The sequence below is a fragment of the Vicugna pacos genome, chromosome 20 (genome assembly GCF_048564905.1).
Source record: "Vicugna pacos chromosome 20, VicPac4, whole genome shotgun sequence".
Lineage (NCBI taxonomy): Eukaryota > Metazoa > Chordata > Mammalia > Artiodactyla > Camelidae > Vicugna > Vicugna pacos.
In genome coordinates this window covers 11,816,181-11,840,512 of record NC_133006.1, presented here as the reverse complement: position 1 = coordinate 11,840,512, position 24,332 = coordinate 11,816,181, and the positions used below count along the sequence as shown (strand labels likewise).

At 44.6% G+C, this 24,332-nt stretch overlaps 2 protein-coding genes across 6 annotated transcripts in view; both read left to right on the top strand.

Annotated features, from left to right (window-relative positions):
- LOC102529006 (putative adhesion G protein-coupled receptor F2P) overlaps nt 1–2,139 on the top strand; it is a 29,877-nt gene extending 27,738 nt beyond the window's left edge. For both annotated transcript variants that reach the window (XM_006201928.4, XM_072944853.1), the window contains one exon: nt 79–2,139. The gene's annotated coding sequence lies outside the window, so the exon portion shown is untranslated. The remainder of the gene's footprint in view (nt 1–78) is intronic.
- A 774-nt stretch (nt 2,140–2,913) lies between these two features.
- On the top strand, nt 2,914–23,988 carry ADGRF4 (adhesion G protein-coupled receptor F4). 4 transcript variants are annotated; one of them, XM_072944851.1, is made up of 11 exons: nt 2,914–3,127; nt 9,698–9,765; nt 10,705–10,813; nt 11,702–11,756; nt 13,056–13,207; nt 14,435–14,686; nt 15,368–16,747; nt 18,941–18,982; nt 19,407–19,466; nt 20,484–20,540; nt 23,199–23,988. In XM_072944851.1, exons 3-10 carry the CDS (start codon nt 10,727–10,729, stop codon nt 20,529–20,531), a joined length of 2,076 nt encoding a protein of 691 aa, XP_072800952.1. In that variant the 5' UTR covers nt 2,914–3,127; nt 9,698–9,765; nt 10,705–10,726; the 3' UTR covers nt 20,532–20,540; nt 23,199–23,988. The 4 variants fall into 4 exon arrangements, with proteins under 4 accessions (XP_072800952.1, XP_031544483.1, XP_072800950.1 ...); XM_031688623.2 differs by having other exon boundaries at nt 9,698–9,825; nt 23,316–23,988; XM_072944849.1 differs by having other exon boundaries at nt 9,698–9,825.
- Nucleotides 23,989–24,332: the final 344 nt, after the last annotated feature.

Here is a 24,332-nt window from a genome sequence, read left to right as displayed (position 1 = left end):
GACTCTATATGCCGTGGTCATGGGGCTTTTGGATCTTGCTGCTTGTATGTTAAGGCTGTGACTTTCGTTCTTGGCCAGGTCATACATCCCAGGGATGGCGGAGCTCCCAGGAGAAATACGCTGATTCCTGTCTCCTTGCCTCTGGGGATTGTGATGGAAACCTCCCACTCAGTGGTGCTGATGGAGGAGCACGTGAAGCATAAATACGAGAGGATGGACAGCCCCCTGTCTGAGCTGTGCTGCGCTGCCACATGTATCTCCCCCACCCTCCGTCTCTGTGTATAATCGTCCTGGGCATCTTCAAGGGGACGGCAGGACCTTGGTCTTGTAGGGGCCTCCAGCTCCACACAGTTGGATCATGTTCATCCTCAGGAAGAGAGCTCTGGCTCTTCGTGGCAATGGTGGCCCGCGATGCCACCTAGCTGGATTCTGTGGGTTGCTGAGGGAGGGCCCTCATGAATAGCCACCAACAGTTGAGCTGACTCTAAGTAGGTCATTGCTGGTTCTCTGGACAAAAGGAATCCAACTGTCAGTATGTTCCACCCTTCAAATTTAAATTGATTGCATGGTGGCCTGGCTTGGGCTTAGACGCAACTTCTTTGGCTGTGAGCCACGTGAAAAGCGTAGAGCTTTTGAACCAGATGTTTATGTGAAGAAGACTGAAGCCTAGGTCAAAGCTTGAGCCAAAGGCAGAAACCCCAGTCCGCTGGCTCCCAGTCGTGGACTTTCTCCTCAAGACCATGGAGCCACTGACCGCCGCCCTGTCTACTCAGTGTCAGATCAACCCCCACCAACAACATGATGTTTTGAAACCTGCGCTGAGGAAGGAGAAATATCATATTTCAGGTAGTGAGCCACTCATTTTCTTAACCTTGTATGTAAACAAATACAACATTCAAACCAGGAGCCACCTGATAGGAGAACAGTATTATAGGTGAATGCCCTTCTAGAAAAAAAAATAATGAAAGCTCCTTTATTAAGCAAGCACACAAGCAGATGCAGCAGAAGAAAATTAGTGGATAAAGGAAAAGAAGCCACATGTAGCCCCTTGTTATCCTACCTAGAAGCCAGTATTAATGATGTTACCTTACAAATGGGACAATGAGACTCACTTTGTCAATGAGCGGAGTCTCACTCTCCTTTTTTTTTTTTTTTTTTTGTTTTTAACGACAAAAACTTCCTCTAAGGAGAGAAGTTTGAGAAAGCAAAAATATGATAAAGAGGTCAATGGGAAAGTAGAAAAATGCACCAACCTGGAGAACGAGCCATCTTTTCAGTGGCTTTGCTCATCTTGGGTCAACTGCATCCTTTTCAAGTGAAGTCAGAAAGGTTTTAGTTTCACATTTCCCAGTATATGTGTAGACTCTCTTCAAGGGAACGGAATGGGATAGACACAGTCCTGGTTTTCTCAATGCAGAGATTTCAGGATGAAGACATGCCACTTATCCAGAGTCATTATATTAAAAGGAGGATAGAATCTCATGGAGCTAAATGGTTATAGCTGTTTATTTATTAGAGCATCTGTGAGTTCATGCGCACACACACACACACAAACCCTCATACAAACACAAGCCAGCACACCGCCATCGCCAACTGCATGAGTTTGGGTGAGACACTCTCTCACGGGAGCTAGTTCATTGCATTTAAATAAAAGTATGAAGCACTGGGTTCAGTCTGTTTCACATCAGGGCTATCGGCCAGCAAAAGTTGCTGAACGATCTTTTCATTCAGTGTTACCAGAGTTGTGATATACGGTTCCCTGTCTCAGAAGGGGTGTACATCATAGCGCAGACGTACATCCAGAGCGCCGTCGGAGCTCTGCATCACCTTTTGCCTTCTCTGTGAAGTCTTCCCTGATCGGTCCAACCAGAAGTGCTAGTTCTCCCCACCTGATTTCCTATAATATTTATCACCTGTGCTGTTCATGTCACAGCCAACATTTACTATGTAATATTCTGTATTTACTTTTACTTTTTGTTGTTGTTGTTGTGGGCATGTATTTTCTTTCCCAGAAAAGACCGTAAACCTTTGGGGACAGGATTACTCATTTTTGTTACTCCGTCTGTCACTCATGTTTGTATGTCCAAAGAACAGAACGGAGTACCTTGTGCATAGAATATGTTCAATAAAATCCTTTGATTACACAACCAAAGGTTTGATGATACTGGCTTTTCCAATTTCCAAATGATGCAGTGCTTAACTGTTGACCTAAATGGAATGACCTATTTCCACAAATGTCATCTCCTGGATCCTTTTTACTACAAACATTGTAACTAAACTGCTTTTCACTTATTTCTCCTTACTGTCAGCATCTCTCCTGGTAATACTTCAATGGAGGTTTTCATCTGATTTGGGGGGCCAGGAAGGTATGTAAATAGGAGACGCTAGAATTGGAGTGTGTGGGACTATGTGGTGATGAGATGGACAGTCCACCAGGCTGCCCTGGCCCAGGTCCACGATCGTGGGGAGTCTCCCACAAGCGGGGACTGTGCCACTCAGACAGAGAATATGTCTGGGTTCCCCAGTCATTAAAAAATAAAACAAAAATCTCTTTGGTATTAAGGTAGGGATTGGATCACAACGTACTGCTCGATGTCCTCGCCAGTGTTTTCCAAGTTCAACGTCAGTACAGGCAAAAATGTGACGGCCTTTAAATCATCAACCGCAGGGACACAACCTTGCATTTTACCCGCCCCACCCCCACCCCCACCCACCCCGCACCGCGTTCTGATCGGCCCCATGCAGTAGATACAACAGAGTCTCATGACCCTCCGAGATGAAGAGCAGCAACGGAAGGACAAACAAGTGACTCACTCGAATGGGTTTGCATCAGACGAGAGAAACCTGTAATTTCTCTTAGGCGTGTCGGACGGACCCGCTGCGCGGTGAATCACAGACTTACACAAGCCTGGGAACCCAGGGCAGGGTTCCAGTTCTCACCTTGGCTTCTCACCGCAGGTGGCTGGTTTGCACGGGGGAGCCTCCTGGACTTACTTCCCTGTCAGACACGGCGAAGACGGGGACGGGGACCGTGGGAGGCGCCGGGGCGGGCCCGTGATGGGGGGCGCGGCGGGGGCAGCCGGCGCCGACCCTCCCGCTGGGCTGCCTGGTCTCCCGGATGGATGCCGTGAGTACACATGCCACCCCAGCCCCTCTTTTCCCGTGAAGACAAGGTTGTTCCTGTATTCCAGACTGGGGAAAGTGTGTGATTTATGATGGGACTTTCTGGAGGGCTTGATTCTGCTGGAAGCTTCCCTAGCGTTATTCGAGATTGGCCAGCTCGTGGCTGGAGTATTTCCGAAGTCTCTTTTACGTTTGTTTTTCTTCAAGAAGTCATTTGCCAGGCTGTAAATGGCTCACTCCTACGAGTGAAAGTTCAAAGCACCTTGTCAGGCAATTAGACTCTCTGTGACCCTCTCCTTTGCTTGATAAACTGGATGAGCAAACTAGCTTTCAAGTCGCTTCCTTTAGGCTGAGTGTAAAGCTAGGGGTTTTGGGGTTTTTCCCCCCCTCCTTTTTAAGTCTTATTAGGTAGAATTATAGTAGCTTCTTCTCTTACTAGGGCTGACAAAGCTGTCTTTATGTCAACTTCAAAGGAAACAGTTCCTCCAGTTACTGCTAAAACCTTTCTGCAAAGGCATCTCCCCTCGTTCTGAGTGGCCAACACTCTGCTGTTCGGCAGGCTATGTTCCTTATGCTCTGAGGACAATTGTGGGAGCTCTACAGTGTGCATCCTCAGGGGCTGTATTTTCAGTGTCTGCCCTCCAGCGAGCTTTCTTTATGGACCAGAGCAGTTGCTTGACATACCAGTTTCTTTAAAATCATATAATTGTCAAGATAGCTGGTGAGACGCTGGAAGCTTTCCAACTGAGATTATGTGATTCTTCAAACTTATCAGAATTTGAATTCAGACTGCAGTTCTCAGAGGAGCTACTGAGCTACACAGAGACCTGGCTAGACGCAATTCTAAAATAGCCAAGGGTGAGGTGTTCATGATTCCAGCAGATCCTTTGTGTCTAACAGCTCATCCAATGAACCAGTGAGTACATTCTGTTGCTGAGGCCAAGAAACACCCAAACATCTTGGTTAGCCCTGGCTGTGTAATCAGAGTTCTAATTATATGCAGTTACGAAATTAGGCTGAGGGGAGCAAAACAAACACACACATGTCCCCCCAAAAGTGGGTCACTTAACTCTTACGTTCCTCATCCTCCAGTTAACCTTTCTGAATCGGTCCTTCCCATCAGTGGGATTGGCCAATGAATACGAGGTGAGGTGCTATCTAAAAAGTCAGCTGGCGAGCGAGACTAGGTCCTCCCTCTCACCTTGGGGTGAAGTTCAGTGGCCAGGAGCACTTTGGGAAAGTGTCCCCTTGGTTTACAAACGTTTCCACCCAGCTCACCTGGGGGTGTTTTGCATGAAGAGGTTTGAGAGATCACGCCTTTCCGTGCATTCCTTCCTGCCTGACTGTGGTTACAGCTCCCAGGCTGTACGTCCTACTAATTCCTTTGACAGTCTGGATGCCAGCCTTCGCTCAGCGTGTCCAGACAGGTGGGGAGCACTCCGTCCATGTGAGTCACCTGCTGCAACTCCTCTAGCACCTGGTATCAGAGATACATTCCAGGACCCAGGGAAGATTAATTGTACTTTTGAATGCCAACTCATTTAGAAACTCAGCTCCAGGTACAAAGGAACATGGGACAAATAGGAGGTGGCATTTAAAAACAGCCAGCGAGTTCTGGGTCTGTCCAGGGAAACAGTGCTTTATGATTTCCGACTCTGTGAACACGGCATGGAAAGACACCTGCCCTGTCATACCCGTGGCAGACATGGCCAGTCTGGCAGTGCGTTCTTTCCCGCTGAGCCGAGAGAGGACCTTGCATCCTTTTACACACCAGGCTCCCGGTGGTACAACAAGGTGGAGGTCCATTAGCCTGGGTGCATTTTTACTTCAATCACCAGGTTCCAAAATGATCTAGCCTTGCAAATGGGCTCATGTGCTCCTCTAAGACAGGAACATTGCCCTGTGATTTTAAAACAAAAACTTGAGAAGCTGGCACCATTCACACCTTTATTCATTTATCCACCAGATGTTCATGGAGTGTCTGGTATACACCTTGTGCTCTGCTGGATGCTGGGGACAGAGAAATGTCCTTCTGGGTTTACCTCCCAATGATAACCCAATTTTTCCACTAGGTGCAGCCTGCTTCCTCTGGGGCTGAGAGACTAAGCCTTGTGCTCTGCTGACTCCTTGTCATTAGGGCTCAGAGCACAGGCAGTGGTGTGGGAGATGCTTATTGCTGTGACTTCTCCAGAGAGCCAAACCCCGAGAGGCAGTCCCTCTGGGACTTTGGGCTGAAGCTGCATTTCCCTTGAAGCCTCTGAGGGCAGGACACAATGCCTTGGGCCAAATCCAATAGACATCAAATTCCGTATTGCTTGCCCACTAAGAGTAGAGCAAACCAGATCTTCTCTCTCTCTCTCTTTGAAGTTGACACGACGTTAGAGCAGGGAGCCTGGCTTCCACTCAGCCACCTAGAACGGCTGTGTATTATTAAGAGAAAAGCAAAAGTGGATGATAGTAGGCAATTCACATCCTTCGTAAGGACGCGCAGAGAGAGGCAGGTTGTGGGAAGGGGGACGAGGGATTTGGAACTTTTCTACTTCCCGAGAAGCTGTCACTCCAGATTGCTTCCTGCTTTTATTTCTGAAATAAGGCTCCTTTCATATCCTTTGGGAACAAGATGCGGAGCTGCCTTCATCGGGTGGCTGGCGTAGAAGCGGAGGGAGTTTCCTTGTAAATGTCAGGTAGCTACTTGGTTACCTGCTTAACAAAAATTGCCTCAAGCAGAGTTCTTTGGCGCCTTGTTTTCTTTTCCTCCCTTTGATTCTCCATTTCGGAGTCTGTGGTTCTCTCCCTGGTGATCAGCCCAGACTTCTGAACGCCCGCCCGGCATCTGTGCCTGCCTTCCCTCCCTCTCCACCCTGAGCATCACGTCCTGTTGCAGGGTAATTCTGACTCGGAAAGTCTGCCTGTCCACTGCCTCCTTCTTTCAGGACACACGAAGGCCAGGACTATGACTCTCTACTGGGCTACCTGGGGGCACGGTGTGGGTGAATTAAAGGAGCTCCCAGGAAGGTATTAGCACAGGACTGGCATGGGGTAGGGGGTCCCACAAAGGCATGTAAAGCCTGAATCTGGAGAGATTAATGTATTCCACGATAACACACTGTCTTTGAATAGCAGCCTTAAATCCCCCCAAAGCACTTTTGATGATCAAGTAGATCTGGTAAAACCTGGGTGATGGTCTTGTCATTTCAGGAGCTCTCAGAGCTCTGCTCTGTGAATGTATGTGTGTGAGGGGGTGGTGATGGCGGTGCACAGTGTTTCCCAAGCTGATTGGACCAGGGGACCCCTTAGTCTTTTATAGACCAGTGATTCACAGAAACTCACTTCAGGACACAATGCCTTTGGCCAAATCCAATAGACATCAAATTCTGTATTGCTTGCCCACTAAGAGTAGAGCAGATAGATTTCCCGAATTCACAGAACAACAAGGCATACAAATGTCCTCAGTGCTGTTTTTTCTTTCATCCTTTTTTACTTTAACTTTTGGTACCTGTGACAAACTGTTGTCAAACAAGTGGTGGATATTATGCGTCCGTCCCAGGATAAATATACACTGTTGCAGCATGATTCTGTCAGGATCATTGCTTACTTTTTTTATATCCCTCCACTGCAGGCCCGGATCTTGATTTAAGTAGCCAGGGACAGTTCTTTCCAACAAAGTGTTTTTCTGCCACCATCCCCAAGGGTTTATAGAAGTGAGGGATTTTATGAAGCTGCACAATTTTGTTGATAAATTGAACTCTCTGTAGAACCAGAAGTCAGTAAATAGCATAAAGGTAATTTAAGCATCCTTTTCAAAGAATAACTCTGGATTTTCCGTGTAAGGTAGGACCCAGCACGGACTGCGGCCGCTCTTCACTAGAAACAAGTAAACCCTTTGACCAGGCGAGTGTCCAGGCGAGCTGGCCTCGGTCACATTCACATTTGAAAATTTTTTCTTTCAGTACTGTCTGTATATTGCTGATGTCCCTCAGGACAATTTAATGTTTAGATTTTGTGTTCTTGTTTTCCTCGTTTCTGCATTCAGAACCTAGGTTTCTTTTCTCATTCATCGGTACTACCGTCTGCATGCCAGTACTGATGGAACAGTGAGAAGCTGAAAGCTGGGTTTGGGTGAAGGTTGGACCCTGGGGCAGGCAGGAGGCAGTGAGGGGCTGGAACTGGCTTGTACTGGCTCTGGAGGGCTGGCTGTTATATTGTCAGGAATTTTGCAAACTGGTGGTATATATAGACATCTTAAAAATTAAAAATTAAATTATATAACTATACCCCTCAAGAGAATTTTCCATGTTGGTTGCATTTCGACTTGATGTTTGGACCATTGAGGTGGGACGACATGAACCCGGAATCAGAGATTCATAAAATGCTAGTAGCTGGAAAATGAGAAATGAGCTAGAAATGAGATTCTAGTCCAACCTGGTCATTCCGCAGATGAGGAAACCAAGGTCCAGTGTACTTGGGAGCCTTGCCCAAAGCCACCCAGCTTTAGAATTAGTATTCTCCTTCTTTGGACTTTTTCAGTGAACCACACCCCCTTGAATTAAAGTGTCTGTGTATTTATAGATCTTGAAGTTGAATTTTGACCCAGCTATCTGTTTTTCCAAGTACCAACAGAAATTGCCATCACTATTATATTAATTAGAAAGAAGTCATTTACTCAACTAACAGTTTCTCTCTAAGAGGTACTTTCCTAAAAACAAATAAATAAACTGGACACATTAAGATTCAGAATTTACGGTCAGCTAATACTGAGTGTGACTTTTTGTACCACAGTCCATCAATTCTAAGATAGGCATTTTTTTTCACCTTTGAATATTTCTGAAATTGGAATGTATTGTACAATCAGTGGCATGTCAGGGTTTAACTGGCAAGTTTTTTCTTCTTCTTTCTTAGTGGACATAAAAATAATGATGTTGCTTACAATGTTAGATTCAGTGAAATATGATCACTTAATTCTGCGTAGCTGTGTCACTTTGGGTATTTCATGTTTTTATTTTTGTATGTTTACCGTTAGTCAGGCATAAACATGAAGATAAATACATGTGCATTTTTGTCAATGCCATAACTCATTGCCATTGCTATTATTTTTCCCCCTATTTAGAATGCATCGTTAAGTGCAACCAATGGATCTAAATTAATGAATCGTTAAGGATAAGATGTGAATATCAAAAACTCAAGGAGAAGCTTACTATACGTAGACATTGTGCGAGGTCTTAGAGAGGCTCTTCATTTGTATCTGCAGAAATTTTTCAGTTTGAAATTATGCAAAACTCAAAGTTCTCTCTAATTATTAAGTCTTTATCAATAATTAATCAAAGAATGTGTGCTTCCCCTATTCTGTTTATATAATATCAACCTCTGATCTGTGTTTGCTATTTTTTGTTTTTAATGGAGGCACTGGGGATTGAACCCAGGACCTCATGCATGCTAAGCATGCACTCTACCACTGAGCTACGCCCTCCCTCCTTCAACCTCTGATTACAGATTATGCTGGCAATGCTTCTGTTTATTTTTAAATTCTTCATTCTCAGAGCTCTTAAGCTGTCTTCACTGTCTGCTCTGCAGGAAACTCTGGCTTTTGGTCTTAGCCAACACCTGAATTCTGCTGGGAGGAAATCCCTTTCCACTCTTTTTGGCAAGAAAAGAAACTATCTGACTGGGGCGAACCTGAAAACACCCGTCCACCTGATTCATCCCCACCAATCAAACTGGGCAAAAATAAGAATGCTCTGACTCCTCTTGAGTAACATCATTAAACATTCTCTCCTCAACATTTGTAGTAACTGAAGGAAATTTTACAAGTAATTATCATACCAAACGGTATGTGGGTTACATACACCAGACTCTAAGAACATGAATGATCAAGTAGCAAATTAATTAACCAAAAATAACCAATTGTGCTGAGTTCAAAGTTTGTGTTTCATATGGTCATGCTTATGATTTTGTAGCACATATCTATGTCTGCTAGTAAAATTTTTCTTAGTTTATGTGAATCATGAAACGTATCATCATTTCAAAACGTTCCACAAAGAGTAGAGTGATCTATAGAAAACGTCATGGCTGTTGGATCCTTAACTCTTGGAACACCTTTAGGAACTACGGACTTAGAGGCCTTAGCATTGGATGGGGGAAAATTTTTGGACTCCGTAAATCACATCACACTGTATCACTAAGCGAAATGCCTGACTTTCTTCCAGCAAAATTAGCTTTAACCAAAGTCCCTATTTTGAAAACAATGAAGAATAAAAGTGACCCTTCTCCTGAAGCCTTAGACAGCAGGCATTATTATAAATATCTCCCTTTGGCTGGCCTTCAACCATTTCACTGGCATTTCAAACGATGCTCCCCAGGTGGAGAAGAGCTGAATTACTCATCAGTCTTCTTAGTTGGTCCTGAATGTAGGTGTCTTTTCTCTCTGAAGTACTGGGGGAAGGAGATTTCAATAGGATTGTGAAGAGGAAGAAAGAGAAAAGATGGAATTGACCAACTTGGTGGGAGAAGTGAAGGATTTTTGACTTGCTAATAAAAGTGAATCTTATAGTAACTATTTCTGTTTTTCCAATTGCAGGTTACAATCCCTTAGAGGGCTGTGAATTCAATTTAGTGGGTGGCAACCAACGTTTGAGACAACGTCAGGTAGAATAAAGTGGGACACAAGATAAAAATCATGGATATGTCAGCGTGCCTTGCTTCCAGGTAAGAAGAATAGGATTTTAACATAGGAGTTTTTAAAATACAAAAATTATGTACTTTTTAGTTTTTATATGGATGCCTGTATACATAACAGTGCGTGCTCCGGTAGCAGACAATAGCGTATATTCATTTTATTTTAAGTTACTTGACTCTATATACTTGAAGCACCACTTGAGACAGTGGTTCTCAACTCAGGGCAGTTTCTCCCTCAGGGCACATTTGGTAATGTCTGGAGATATTTTTGGCTGTCGTAGCTGGGGAGGGGGTAGCTCCTGGCATCTTGTGGGTAGAGGCCAGTGCTGCATAGGACAGTCCCTAACAACAAAGAACCATCCAACTTGGCCATCAGCCCTGCTAGAGATTAAGACTCGCTCTCCAGCTGGATCATCTGGGTTGAGCTCTTGGCTACACCACGTTTTATCTGAGTGATCGTGGGCTCATAATTGCTCCATGCTTTGTAACTTAGTTTCTCCTTTGAAAAAAAAATGAATATAGTGATAATATCTCAAATCGTATGATGAAATGAGTTAGTGCAAAGAAAGTGCTTAGTACAGTGGTTGGAAAATGGAAGTTCTTGATAAACGTTACTATTAAAGAAACGTGTGGATTAAATAAGAAGAGATGATGCTTCAGTGAACATACGTCTTTCCTGGTGCTCCCGTCATTCCTGACTGTTGTTTGTAGAAAGGTCAACAGTTGATAGAAAAATCTTTTCTTTTTTTTCACATTTTAGTTGGCTTGAAGTAGATATGGGTGTCCTTTCCCGAGGCAGGTCGTTTGGGAGTGAATATCTCAGAGCACCCAGTGGGCTCCCGAGGGGCTGGTTGGTCGGCTGAGTATCGTGTTAATCACATGGGGCTGCCACTTCCTCCTCTACTGCAGGTGAAGGTCCTCACATGTGAAAATGAAGTCCCAGGCAATCACGGTTTGCTGTGTAATGCTATTTCTGGCCACAGAATCTTCTCATCCTAGAGCCAAGATCCACATAAAAGTAAGTTTTGATCCATTCTTAATACAATCCCATGAGAAATCCGTCAGTTCTCTGAAAGGACTAGATTTATGGTAAATAATGTTGTTACTTAGAGGAAATTTTCAAATGACTATGGTTTTACCCTTACTGATTAGCTTTCCAGAGACAGGAACCAAGAAAAGTGGAGAGGTGGCTGGGACTGGCGACAGGATAGCACGGTTGTGACAGGTGCAACGGTACAGTAGAAAGACCACTTTGCAAGCAGCTGAGTACGTGGGCAGGAAGGCAGCTGCTGGGAGGCGGAAGCACCAGCCTGGCAGTTCAGCCATTTAGGTTCACACCTTAGCGTTGCTTGTTCGTTGCACAAGTTGCTTCACTTCTCCCAGTCTTAATTCCCTTACCTGTAACGTGAAGGGTGTTTATTTATTTATGTATATTTTAGTCCCTTAGAGCCACAAAAAGAATTTGTGATTCTATTATTGTAGCCTAGTGCTCATTCCTAGTGTCTGCTCATTTCTTCCTCCCTGAGGACACACAGTATCTGGCGGACCATTTTCATTCCTTGTCATTGTTACAGTTAATACAGGCAGGGAAGAGCTTTGTGCTAGAATGTCATCACTGTGCCCTCCCAGGATACGTCAACTTTCTAACTTTTCCAAAAGTATCCAATCCACTGACTTCAGAGCCCTGGTGACCATGTTCAGGTTTCCAGCCTTCACCAGGGGATGGTGTGTTCTCCGTCAGGACTCGCACCCCTGTGTCCTTCTGCAAGTTCCTGCGATGTGAGCTGCAGTTTTCTTCCTAGTCCTGAACACATTTTTTTTTTCAAATCGCCATGGAGCCTCTAAGTTGAGATGAGAGAGGAGAGCCCCACAGTAAAGTAGACCTTTGGGAATTTATGTTTTACAGGATGGAGATAAACTTCAAGGTCCTGAAGGAAAACCCAAGACTGGGAAGGTGCAAGGTATGTGGCTACAGAATGTTCTTCTTCCATTGGAAGACTGGGCAGAAGAAAGGAAGGGCATTGATACTGCAAATCTGTCCCTAAGATTTCACCCAGAATAACAATCTCTAATAAGTTCTCAATGTTTACCAGTGTTAATAGATTTTCTTACAATTATACGGTTATCCATGGCAGAGTCAATGAAGCGAGTTGGCAAATACTCACGTGTGTTTTAGACTAGGAGACAAGAGTGCATTTTAACACTCAGAAGGGAATATCTGTTTGAACTAATGAGCTAACGAGAGGCAGAAGAGGGGAGAGGATGGGATTCATTTGTTCCTTTACTCAGAGATATTTTCAGGATGCTTAAATGTCTGTAACACTCTGGGGCTGAGAGGTCTGCAGAAGTAATATAAGAGGTGTGATGTTGGCAAGACCAGTCACTCCCGAAAAGTGAGAGAGAAACTGTGGTGGCGTGATTAGTAGTAAGATAGTGAAATCACATGGTTCTCACCCACACAGCAGTGACAGCTGGGTTCTGCACAGTCATGGCCAAGTATATTTTTGGTGGCAAATACCTCTCTACACAGATGTGGAACCGAGAAAGGAAAGGGGAGGGGAAGTAGCTAACATTCACTGAGCATTTAAGACACCCCTGATCTAGGAGCTATATAAGATGCTGTCCCATCAATGTTTGTAGCAAAACTACAGCATTACCTCCAAACCGTAGGGAGGAAGACATGGAGAAGTACTCAGTTTAAATAACTTGCAAAAACTGCTACACTTGGGTAGATGTCAAAGAAAGAGGCAGAGCCACTTGTTCCCTTTCTCCATGAATGGAGTCATCCACAGCGCTGTCCGAGCCATAAATATGAGTGCATTTCTTGATTCACAGCCAGTTGGTCACCTCATTGTATTTATTTCAACACCTTAATAGCTCTCAGCATCTTCTACTTCTTTCCATTAAAAAAAAATACATACAAAAATAAAAAATTAAAGAATGACAGTGACCCAACAGGGGATGCTTTAAAAGGCTCCTGAGTGGGAATGGGGCAGAAAAGGGTAACCACACCCCATAGAAAGGAGTAGGATCGAAAACGCTGAGGTCAGTTGCTTAAATGCCACAAAGCAAATAATTCCTCAGAACTCACACCTTTCTCTCTCCTTGGACTGAGCTTCACAGTCTGCCTAGCAGGTCTTACTTGCTATGAAGGACCCAGGTGAATGTCACCTCCGCTGGGAAGCCATCCCCCAAAGCCCCAGAATGAGTTAGATGCGGAAATGCTAATTAGGGCTTCTCTCTCTCCCACTGCCTTTCAGAGAAATGCCAAGGACTTTGCTCCACCTCTTCCAACTGCAGCCAGCCCTGTGCCCAGCACTTTCGTGGAGAAATAGGATTTACCTGTAGCGGAAACAAGTGGCAAAAATCAACTGAAACTTGTACAAGCCTTTCTGTGGAAGCACTCTTTAAGGTGATGCGTTTACAATTTGCATATTTGCACATTTGCACATTTGCATATTCTACAAGAGCCTGTCCCCCCAGAACGGGTAGAGGCAATTTTCATGTTTGCTGCTCAGCCTGACAATAAGTCTCAGATCTAGACTTGAGACATTCTACAGAGTGGCCTAAGTTTGTGTCTTACCATTACTTCTTTACCCAGATTCTCAGCAGCTCTCCACGATCCCTGCTGTCTCTATTTCTCCCTCTCAGAACCTTTTCTCAAAAAATATCTGAAACTCATTTACACAAGGATAAATACTTCGAGGTTAAGGTTTTAAGCTCTGAAGATGGATTTGCATGACTCTTAGGCTAATCCATTAAGCAACTAAATGGGTCTAGAATCAAATTCATTTTGATATCTTTTTCCGGTGCTTTCAATCACTTGGCCAAAGGAAAGGAGAGATGCGTGACCTCGAGGGAGTAGAAATTCAGTGAATACAACAGATCTCAATTAAAATGAAAACATCCTTTCACTTAGTGACTATTTCTGCCTCCCCTCCAATCCTGTAGATGGACCCTGATCTCTTGAATCCCCTAAAATTTTAACAGTGGTTTTATGAAGGGAGGACCAATGCAGCCTGTCCCTTAGCATAGCTAATCACACAGATGTCCTTGCAGCTACAGTGGCATTTAAGAGGGAGTTAAATGAATAAATTATTGCTTTGGCTTGCCCAAAGTCCCATTCTGGGAAATTCTAGGTAAAGTTATGAAGAAATGAGCAAATAACTTCTAATTAGTGAACTCTAGACTTTTTGAAATCACAATGCCTTAGCACTCTGTGTTTGAACGGCCAACCTCCAAAAACCACTCCCCCATGAAATTCCACGTGGCTCCTCTTTAAAAAAATAAATAAATGAAACAATTAGGCAAATTTTGTTTCTAGAGTTTCTCCATCTCTCTGGAGAAAACTCTCTTGTAATAACACTTGAGTTAAAATCACTGTCCTGAAAGCAAGTTCTGATAAGAAAGGTCAGTATCCTGATCTCTGTGGGAATTTGGGTGGAATCTCCTGTCTGTTTGGACCCCATTTAATTTTTCCTTACTTCTCAGCACCTAAACCACTTTTTAGGACCACTTGCATCTCTTGTTTGTTTTTCCCCTGTGGATTATTTGTGCCTCCAACTCATTTTTTCTGACATGTTAGGTGCTTAATTATATTTGAATGAAACAATTATTTTTTTTTAAAAAATTAAAACAGGGCTCAAATAGTGCATCACGCCTCTCCGTCGCAGCACCATTTATCCCCCTGCACATTCTTGACTTTCGAGCTCCAGAGCCCATCAAAAGCGTAGCTCATGGCATCCGAAAGAACTGCCCACTTGATTACGCCTGCATAATTGATGCTGTGAAGTCATCAGAAGCCACGTCTGGAAATATTGCATTCATAGTGGAGATACTGAAAAATATTTCTACAGACTTATCTGATAACGTTACCCAAGAGAAAATGAAGGTATTCTTTGTTAATTTCATTTAAAAAACATACAATCTTTTTTTTTTTCCCCAAATCTTGCATTTTAATAGTTTCAAATGTGCTTTGTCAGGGGAAAAACTACAATAACCCCAGGAACCATCACAACAATTCATTTCAGTTTTGGATATCAATTCATTCTAGTTTATGAATGTTTTCAAGAAGTTAGAACTTTTTTTTAATACATGTTTTTGCACAGACTTAATGTTTTCAAGAAACTATCACCCACTGATGGCTGTGAGTAAGACTGAGCCAGCTCTAGTGTTTCCAAAATTTTATTCTTGTAGAACGTAAATGTTCTGAGAAATGTGAGAAGTTCTCTTTTTCAGAAGGTGACCTGGAGCACAGCAATATAGGAACGCGGTTAAACAAAGGCAAACAAGGTTCCTTATGGCAGGACGTTTTAAGAGCTTTTAATGTGTTGATGAACTTTGGCACACTCAATGTGTTCATGGATTTTGGCAAAAAAAAAGTTTATTTTTAGCATTCTTTTACTTTTCTCCCCTCTCTGCAGACTTACTAGTATGAGATTCTAATAAACAGAAGAGAAATATGTCAAATAATATCAAGTCTTTTGATCTTTAGAAGCTTCAGATTTTAGAAATCGATTTTGTACAATTATGCGTAAATCCTCAGTACGGTATCCGCTCTTCTCCATTGTAGAGCTACAGCAAAGTGGCCAACCACATCCTCGACCCGGCAGCCATTCCAAACTGGGCCTTCATACCAGACAAAAATGCCAGCTCGGATTTGCTGCAGGCAGTGAATGCGTTTGCCAGGCGACTCCACATCTACCACGAACCCGAGCACATCGTGGATGAACTGTTCATTCAGACGAAAGGATTTCCCATCAACCACAATACCCAAGGGAGAAGTTTCAATTTCTCCTCGAACATGAGCAACACAACAGAGGGTATCCTAGGAATCATAGAAATTCCCAGTCAAGAGCTGTGGAAGCTGCCGCCAAATGCATCCCAAGCCATCAGCATCGCTTTTCCCACCTTGGGGGCCGTCCTGAAGGAATCCCACTTGCAAGATGAGGATCTTCCCAGGCCAGTAAATGGGCTGGTCCTTTCGGTGATCTTACCGGAAGAACTGAAGCAAATTTTACTCACCTTTGAGAAGATCAATAGGCCCCGGAACGCCAGGGCGCAGTGTGTCGGCTGGCACTCCAGCAAAAGGAGGTGGGATGAGAGCGTGTGTGAAACAGCGCTGGATGTCGCGGACAGAGCAAAATGCCGGTGTAACTACACCAATGCCGTGACGTCTTTTTCCATTCTCATGTCCCCCAGATCCATAGACAACAAGGTCCTGGACTACATCACCTGCATTGGGCTCAGCAGCTCCATTCTGAGCTTGATCCTTTGCCTGATCATTGAAGCCACGGTGTGGTCCCGGGTGGTGGTGACGGAGATATCATACATGCGACACGTGTGTATCGTGAACATAGCTGTGTCACTCCTGACCGCCAACGTGTGGTTCATCCTAGGCACCAACTTTAACAGAAAGGCCCAGGACTACAACTGGTGTGTAGCGGTGACCTTTTTCAGCCACTTTTTCTACCTCTCCCTGTTCTTCTGGATGCTCTTTAAAGCCCTGCTCATCATCTATGGAATACTGGTGGTCTTCCGGAGGATGATGAAGTCCCGCATGATGGCCATTGGCTTTGCCATTGGCTATGGGTGCCCGTTGGTCATCGCCGTCACCACAGTTGCTGTCACAGTGCCAGGGAGAGGCTACACGAGACACGGTGCCTGTTGGCTTAACTGGGACGACACCAAAGCCCTTTTAGCATTTGCCATCCCAGCCTTGGTCATCGTGGCTGTGAATCTTGTTGTGGTTTTGGTTGTTGCGGTCAACACTCAGAGGCCCTCTATTGGCAGTTCCAAGTCTCAGGATTTGGCCATAATTATGAGGATCAGCAAAAATGTTGCTATCCTCACCCCACTGCTGGGACTGACCTGGGGTTTTGGAATAGCCACCCTCCTGGAAGGCACTTCCTTGACATTCCATATAATCTTTGCCCTGCTCAATGCTTTCCAGGTAAGTTCCAAGGGGGAGGCTTCTTCTATTAATGAATACTACTCATTAATATTTTATCTATAAAATATTATCATTTTGTAATTTGGTATGCTAGCTATAAAAATGAAACATGGCTATGGGTTAAACATATGGGACACAATGTTCCTTCCATTTCCTCCCATATCTTGGAGATATTTATCTGTGGCGTTTATCACCCTCTTGATTATCCAGCTGGATTCAGATGATGAGGCTGTTTGAGTAGCAATCTCCTTTCTTCTCTTCTCACTGATTTACCTGCATCCCTCCTAAAGCTCCAATGTCAAAGGTTCAACTTCAAGGTCAATGAAGTTGATGTTCAATCTATAAAGGACGAGTCTTTGGCCAGGGATGTGTGAGGCTACACTCACAAGTTACGCCTCAAAACAAGAATAATTTTGATCCTTTCTCAGGAAGTTTGGGGCTTCAACGAAGTCACAGTCACGTTTCACAGTGTGGAGAGAGGGGCCCTGCCACTCCCTGTGGGTGCTAACCAGCCAGGCAATCTCAGACCTCTTCCCCGCTGCTCTCTGTGAAATAAGTGCACCTCATCACTCACAGAAATGGACCTCGGCGCATGTTACCTGCTCCTAGGAAGGTCATTTTCCCTGGTCCTCAAGCTTCTCATCTGTAAGATAAAGATGGATCTATGACCGCCACTGTCTTTTCTTGCTTAACGTGCTTGGCTTGACAAGATCATTCCTCTAAAAGTTGTTTTCCTCCGTCCTGGCTACTCAGCTCGCCCTTCTGGGGAAGCTGTCACTAGCCAGGCTGCTTTCCATCCCCGTGGGTCATGGAAAATGTGGCAAGATCATATTCTTAATTGTATTTTTAATAAGGGGTTGGCCACGGTTGCCTGCTGCCTGCTTTTGTAAATAGTTTTATTGACACACAGCCACGCACATTTGTTTACACCTCGCCTCTGGCAGCTTTTGAGTGACAGCAGCAAAGATGAGGAAGTTGCAACAGACACTGTGCAGCCTGCAAAGCCTGAAATATTTATTATCTGCAAAAAAAATTTTTTTTGACCTCTGCTTTAAGTAAAATAAACATAACTGCTTAATAAAGCGGCCAGGTATTCATGTTCACACATCACCATTGCTCTATTTAAAAGCTTGATGCAAAATAATAGAGCTGACTTTAAAGGAATGCCGGCTCAGTTCAATCATATATATTTACTCATAATTCTTGAATAACTATGGAGAACATTTACGTCACTCTTCCCTTTGCATCGACTTAAAGAGGAAGTTTTGACTCAGGGTTGGTTTGGTTTGTCTTTTTAATCAGAGATTCTTGGACTCACATAAATCTCCCCAACTCTCGAAGCTACTCTGATTGCTGATGCGCTCATTCTGTTTTTACTTTGCAACTTAATTAAAGCCCAGGAAGTTCTGTTCCGTGTTTCTTTTTTCAGATCATTTCTTTTTCTCTTTTCTTGATGGAAACAAATGTTCTAAACTCCCTTTGGTTACACGCACTCCGCTTTCCCAAGCAAGCTTTCCCGGTGTCTCACATTTTAAAATCTCAGTCTTCTGCTCAGTGTTTCTTCCCCATGAACCCATCCTTCCTTGGAAATCGGCTTCCCTTCCCTCTCATGGCAGGTTCTAGCTTTTTCTTGGACCTCAACTCTCACCACTTAAAAAGACTGACTATCAATTAGTGCGACTTTACAGGTGACCAGATAATTTAAATGTGAAGAGACCCAGCCTTCCAGGTCTGGGGAAACTTTTCCCGCCAGCTCAGAGGTTCTAGCTGCCAATTTCTTGACTTTTCCTCTGAAAACAGACTAGAATACAAGCTTCATTTTCTCAGGACAACTTCCCTGATTGTGACTTTGCATTACAAGATTTCCTGTCACGTGTTTCTGTCATCCCGAGAAAGAGCAGCTGTATTAATATTTGGGAAGAAAGCAAACAGATTTAATAAAGTTGAAAACGATCCTACAGCTGTGGCCATTCAATAAACACCACAACTGTCATGTACAATCATGACGGTGGTCCTCCTTCCTGGAAGCAGGGTCAGAAATACCCATCCATGCAGTTTTATCGGAATCAGCAGAAACTGACGTTTCTAATAGTTGGTGACTATCTCAGAAGGAATCTGGAAAAGGGGTATTAAGATAACAGTGGGGATATTGCCTGCAAAACGGTCCCTCATACTTTTTGACTTTTGCTACAGGGGTTCTTCATCCTGCTGTTCGGAACTATTATGGATCACAAGGTAATCTGAGTTTGCTTCACTCGTAAATGGTTTCCACATGCTTCAGGGGAGCGGGAGGATGAAGCAGCCTTGATCAGAGGGTCGTTGAGGTTTTGGGGTGGTTTGTGTGTTAATTCAAGGCATCAGCTGCAAGGAGGAGAGGAAAGAACTATACCCTCCCATCTCCTGCTCTTTGTCAAGTCACCTGGAGGCTGTGTGTGAGCAGAGCTGGTGAAAAGAAGAAAAATCGTGACCGGAATTTTCATCTTAATCCTAAATCTAGTTGTAACGACACCTCACCTTTTATCCACGTCTTATGATTTGCCAAGCACGGTGCTAAGCCCCCTGCTGCTGCTTCTGCTAGGGTTCCTGGTCTCAGAGTGTCAGGACACAGCTCTGGGCTTTGGGGAGGACCTGTGTTTCCTCACTGTCCTTTCTTCTTCAGATAAGAGATGCTTTGAGAATGAGGATGTCTTCACTGAAGGGGCCGTCAAGGGTAGCAGAGGTAAGTCTCTCCTTCTCAGTCTCAATACTGGAGGGTCAGTGTCCTCGGCAGAGTCAAGCAGAGACAAATATTGTCGTCTACTCTTCAGGATTTGTTAGCAAACAGAGTCATCAGGGCATACCTCCGTTCATTCACTCATTTCTTCATTCGTCACATTCCGAATATCCTGCTAAAGTTGAAGGTCAATGGAATATACCCTTCAAGGTATTTTTCCATGTTGGTTGTATTTCAACTTGATGTTTGGTCCGTTGAGAACCATAAAATGCTATTCATAAAATGGTAGAGCTGGGAAATGAGACATGAGCTAGAAGCGAGATTCTAGTCCAACCTCGTCTTTCCACAGGTGGAGAAACTTAAGGTCCAGTGTACTTGGGAGCCTTGCCCCAAGCCACCCAGCTTTAGAATGAGTATTCTCCTTCTTTGGACTTTTTCAGTGAACCACACCCCCTTGAATTGAAGTGTCTGCATATTTATAGATCTTGAAGCTGAATTTTGATCCAGCTATCTGTCTTTCCAAGTACCGACAGAATTTGCCATCACTGTTACATTAATTAGAAAGAAGTCATTCACTCAATCAACAGTTTCTCCGTAAGAGCCACTTTTTAAAAAAACAAACAAATAAACTGTCTGGACACATTAAGATTTGGAATTTATGGTCAGCTAATACTGAGTGTGACTTTTTGTACCACAGTCCATCAATTCTAAGATAGGCATTTTTTTTCACCTTTGAATATTTCTGAAATTGGAATGTATTGTACAATCAGTGGCATGTCAGGGTTTAATTGGCAAGTTTTTTCTTCTTCTTTCTTAGTGGACATAAAACTAATGATGCTGCTTACAATGTTAGATTCAGTGAAATATGATCACTTAATTCTGCATAGCTGTGTCAGTTTGGGTACTTCATGTTTTCATTTTTGCATGTTTACCGTTAGTCAGGCATAAACATGAAGATAAATACATGTGCATTTTTGTCAATGCCATTACTCATTGACATCTGTTATTTTTTCCCCCATTTAGAATGCATCGTTAAGCCCAACCAATGGATCTAAACTAATGCATCGGTGAGAGTAAGAGGTGAGTATTAAAAACTCAAGGAGATGCTTCACTTGCAAGTTGCGACAAACTCCTCATGTCATCTCAGCTTATATGACCAAATCTTAAGAATTCTTTTCTCCTTTTTTCTGTCCTCAGTCATATCACACCTGCTCTGATACAGGATAGGTCCTGCCATTTACAGCACTCACACATCTTAATTCCGTCTTGCCAGTGGGTGGTGACACTTATAATGGCCCCATTGTTGGGAAGGAAGACTTAATGGGTTGGAATCACAGAGCAACAAGCCTCTCTCTTCCTAATGAAGTTGGGCCCTGGAATCATTCTTAAGGGGGTGTGGGTGGGGTTGTGGTAAATTGGCTATCTACTCGCGCCAACATCTGAGTCATATTTCTACAGAGGTGAAATCAGGGGAAAACACATACTGGGCAGCCGTGACAGGGAGAATAAATCACAAAACGGCAACCAGAAGCCCGAGAGGTCACAGGGGAATGTGGGCAGGAGTAATCAGTCCTGTGCGGGCTTGTCTTGGACAGGTTTTTGTGCCTTTCTGCATGGATGTAGACGAGTCCCAGATTTTTTTTTTCAACACCACCTGGCAGTAGGCACATCCTTTTTTACATTCCTTTCCTTTCTGAGTCACGCCCAGATGTTGAGCAATGGTGCCAAGCAAAGTGTTGAAACAATCTCATGGAATCAAAGACACTCTGAGTTGGAAGAACCTTTAAGGGACCTCCTGTGCTACAGATCATAGAAACCTGACGTCATGCTGCTGTGAGACATTGACACATGGTCCCAGGGAGAGGGACCTGCGTGGGAGGGCGCTGCGTCATGTACGTTGACTGGCATGTAGAGGGTGCTGTGAAAACAAAGAGGAAAACACTGGTGTATTATCCTTAATAATCACCTTCACCTTTGGGTTTTCGTATTAGAACCTTGAAGGAGAGGATATAGGAGAACTGTAAGGAGTTACCTCCCCCAGTCTCTGCCCATTCCTAGTCCATGCGGTTCCTCCTCGGTGGGACACCACTATAGCATTTATTGATCAGTCACTAATCAAGAGGTAGTTCAGATGACCTAGTAAAGCTGATCTTTCCATTCAGGTCCTATGTTGACCTGTTTGGGGAAGCTGATTAGACTGTGCCAGGTGGGGAAGGGAGAGCATCTCTAACCATTCTAGAGACGAGAGGCATGGCAAGTCTCTTCTCCAGCTGGGCATGGCTGGTTGTCTGTACTAACAGTTGGAGAAAACCAGTAGAGGCCAAGATCAGAGACTACATTGCTTACTAGAATTGGGGAAGTACCCAAAGCTGACCAGGCTGAGGAGGCAGTGGATGAAGGAGGTGGAAGCACACCACTGACCCTCCCCAAAGAAATCCTCCCCACAGAAAATTGAAATTCTTCAACTTTCAACTTCTATTTTCAAACCTGTGAGGTCAGGGATGGGCTGAGATTGCGTTTTTTCAGCACGTCCTCCATGGGCTGGAATTTTCTCGGTAATTGGGGGTTTTCCTCTTTCTACATCTGGACCCAGGAGGAATCAGAAGGGCTCAACACTGAGGGTGGCACCGTGGGACCGTGTTGGGGGCATTAGCGGGCAGGGACGTGAAGTTCATGATGAGTGATCCTTCCGCGTCCAGAATGGAGAGCTGGGAGCACTAGGAAGGAGCAAGAAGCAGGGCTCCCGCCATGGGGTTCAGAACAGAATTAGAGCTCAGGGACGCGGGTGTCTGGAAGCCCAAGGCCAGGTGGGGGCCCAGGGCAGGGCAAAACCAAGGGCAAAGGCGGTATTTCAGACCTTAAACCAGAACATAAAATCTTAGACTGAGGGGGTCTGGGGAGGCAGGCTGATTTCCAAGGGGCAGAAAGGGGGCGGGAGGTCAGAATTGGACTTGTCCAGTATTGGGGCCCCACATATCCCAGTGGAAACTCCACATATCTCAGTGACCTCAGACTTGGACTCTTCTTAGAAACAAGGCCAGGACAGGTGTGCCTGGGACCTCTGGAAGGAGAGGAGAGGTGTGGAAACGGGGCAGTTTTCTCCTAATTGGGAGATGCCATCCTGGGAAGCAGGGGAGGGAGGGGAAGTGCATTCTTAGTATGAGGCCACAGCTGCACAGCGCCCTCTGCTGTTCATACGAAGGGCAGGCCTTTAATATGACCCCACGGCGCCTGATGTACCCCGTGTGAAATCAGCCTCTCCAGGACAGCTCCTCTGTTCTCAGAAATCTCTTCCATATTTTTGTTTATGCCTAAAATTCACTTAAAAGAATTCTTCATTCCACATAGAACAAATACCCCGAGAGAAGAAACACCGTTTTCCTTGTAAAGAGGCAAATTCAGAGCCTGTGAGTCATTCCAGAGACCAAGCTTAGATGGAGGAGGGAGAGGGGGCCCCCCGGGCAGGGAGTTTAGACTTCAGGGAGCAGCACGGAGAAGGCAAATGGCACAGAAAAATAAAACTGGGAGAGTAGCCTTCCTACTGTGTGACCTTAAAGAAAGTACTCAATGCCTCTGTTCCTCCATTTCCTCATCTGTATAATGGGGCTAGTAAGAGTTCAGGATTCAATGAGCCAACGCATTAAAAACTCATAGACTAGGGCCTGGTTGAAATTAAGTTGCCAGGACCTGCCAGCTGTTGTTCTTACTGTTCACCATGCTTCGACCTTTTTGCCCAAGCTGCCCATCCCTCACGGACGCCCTGTGTCCTGGACTGAGAGCTGTTCTCCTGGAGAAGGAGGCCGGAAGGCAGGCCGGAATGTGGAGGGACAGTCACGCTTCTTCTCTTCTTGCCAGGAGCAACTCCAAAGCCCTCAGTGTGGAAAAGTTTGCTGAGGAAAGACTGAGGAGAACATCTGGCGACTGGGCTTTCAAGAGGTGGATCTGCTGTCTGTTTGATCTACCCATGATCTGCAAGAGCCTTGGTCAACGTTGGCAACATTAAGGCCCAACCCGCAAGTCACCTGACGTCCTCCACAAGCCAGCGAATGTTGGATCCTTGTGGGCGTTGGTTCATTTTACCCCCAAGGCCGGCTCTGTGATTCCATGGACTCAGCCACTCATCTCTCTGCGTGGATCTTGGGCGCTTTTGGGGACCGGGGCTGGATCCAGGTTCAGGGATAGGTTGGGGGTAGGAACAGGAGGAAGGGTGGCAGGGGACATGCTGAAGCTACTTTGGAGATGGTTAAGTCATGGTAGGTTTCCTAAGGGTAGGGAACAGAAGGAAAACACTAGGACTTTTCCATGTGTTTGCTTTTTCACTCTATTTTAGACCTGGCATAAAATAATTTAGCTCCTGGGACCTTACATTCCTCACTTGTGAAACAGAAAAAATATCTTGTAGGTATTATTGTTTGTGTATGCATGTGTGTGTGCGTGTGTGTGTGTGTGTAGGAGACTGTTTAAACCATTCTATATGTAAAAAAGATGCTGATTGTTATTTTAGAAATAAAAGTGAAAATACTTCCTTTCCTGACTCCAGCGTCCAGGAGAAAACCTTAGGCAAAAATACCTCAGCCCTGAGCAACTCAGCTTGAAGATAAAGTTTCTCCCAGGAGGTTTGCCTTCTTGGGGATTCTCATCTTTGGACACAGCTCACTGACTCAGTGGTTGTCCTCCACTGAGAAACCCATCTGCACCTGCATTTTGTGCTCAGGTGGTATTTTATCATTTCCCACCTTCCCACACGCCACTCATTCCTTTAAGAGGTGCAGCTAAAAGTTTGCATTTCTACCAAAGGGGTGGCTTTTACTTGGTGTTTGGTTTCCCAGCCCAACTCAAGAGGTAACAATCTGCCGAGGGAGTGGGGAATTG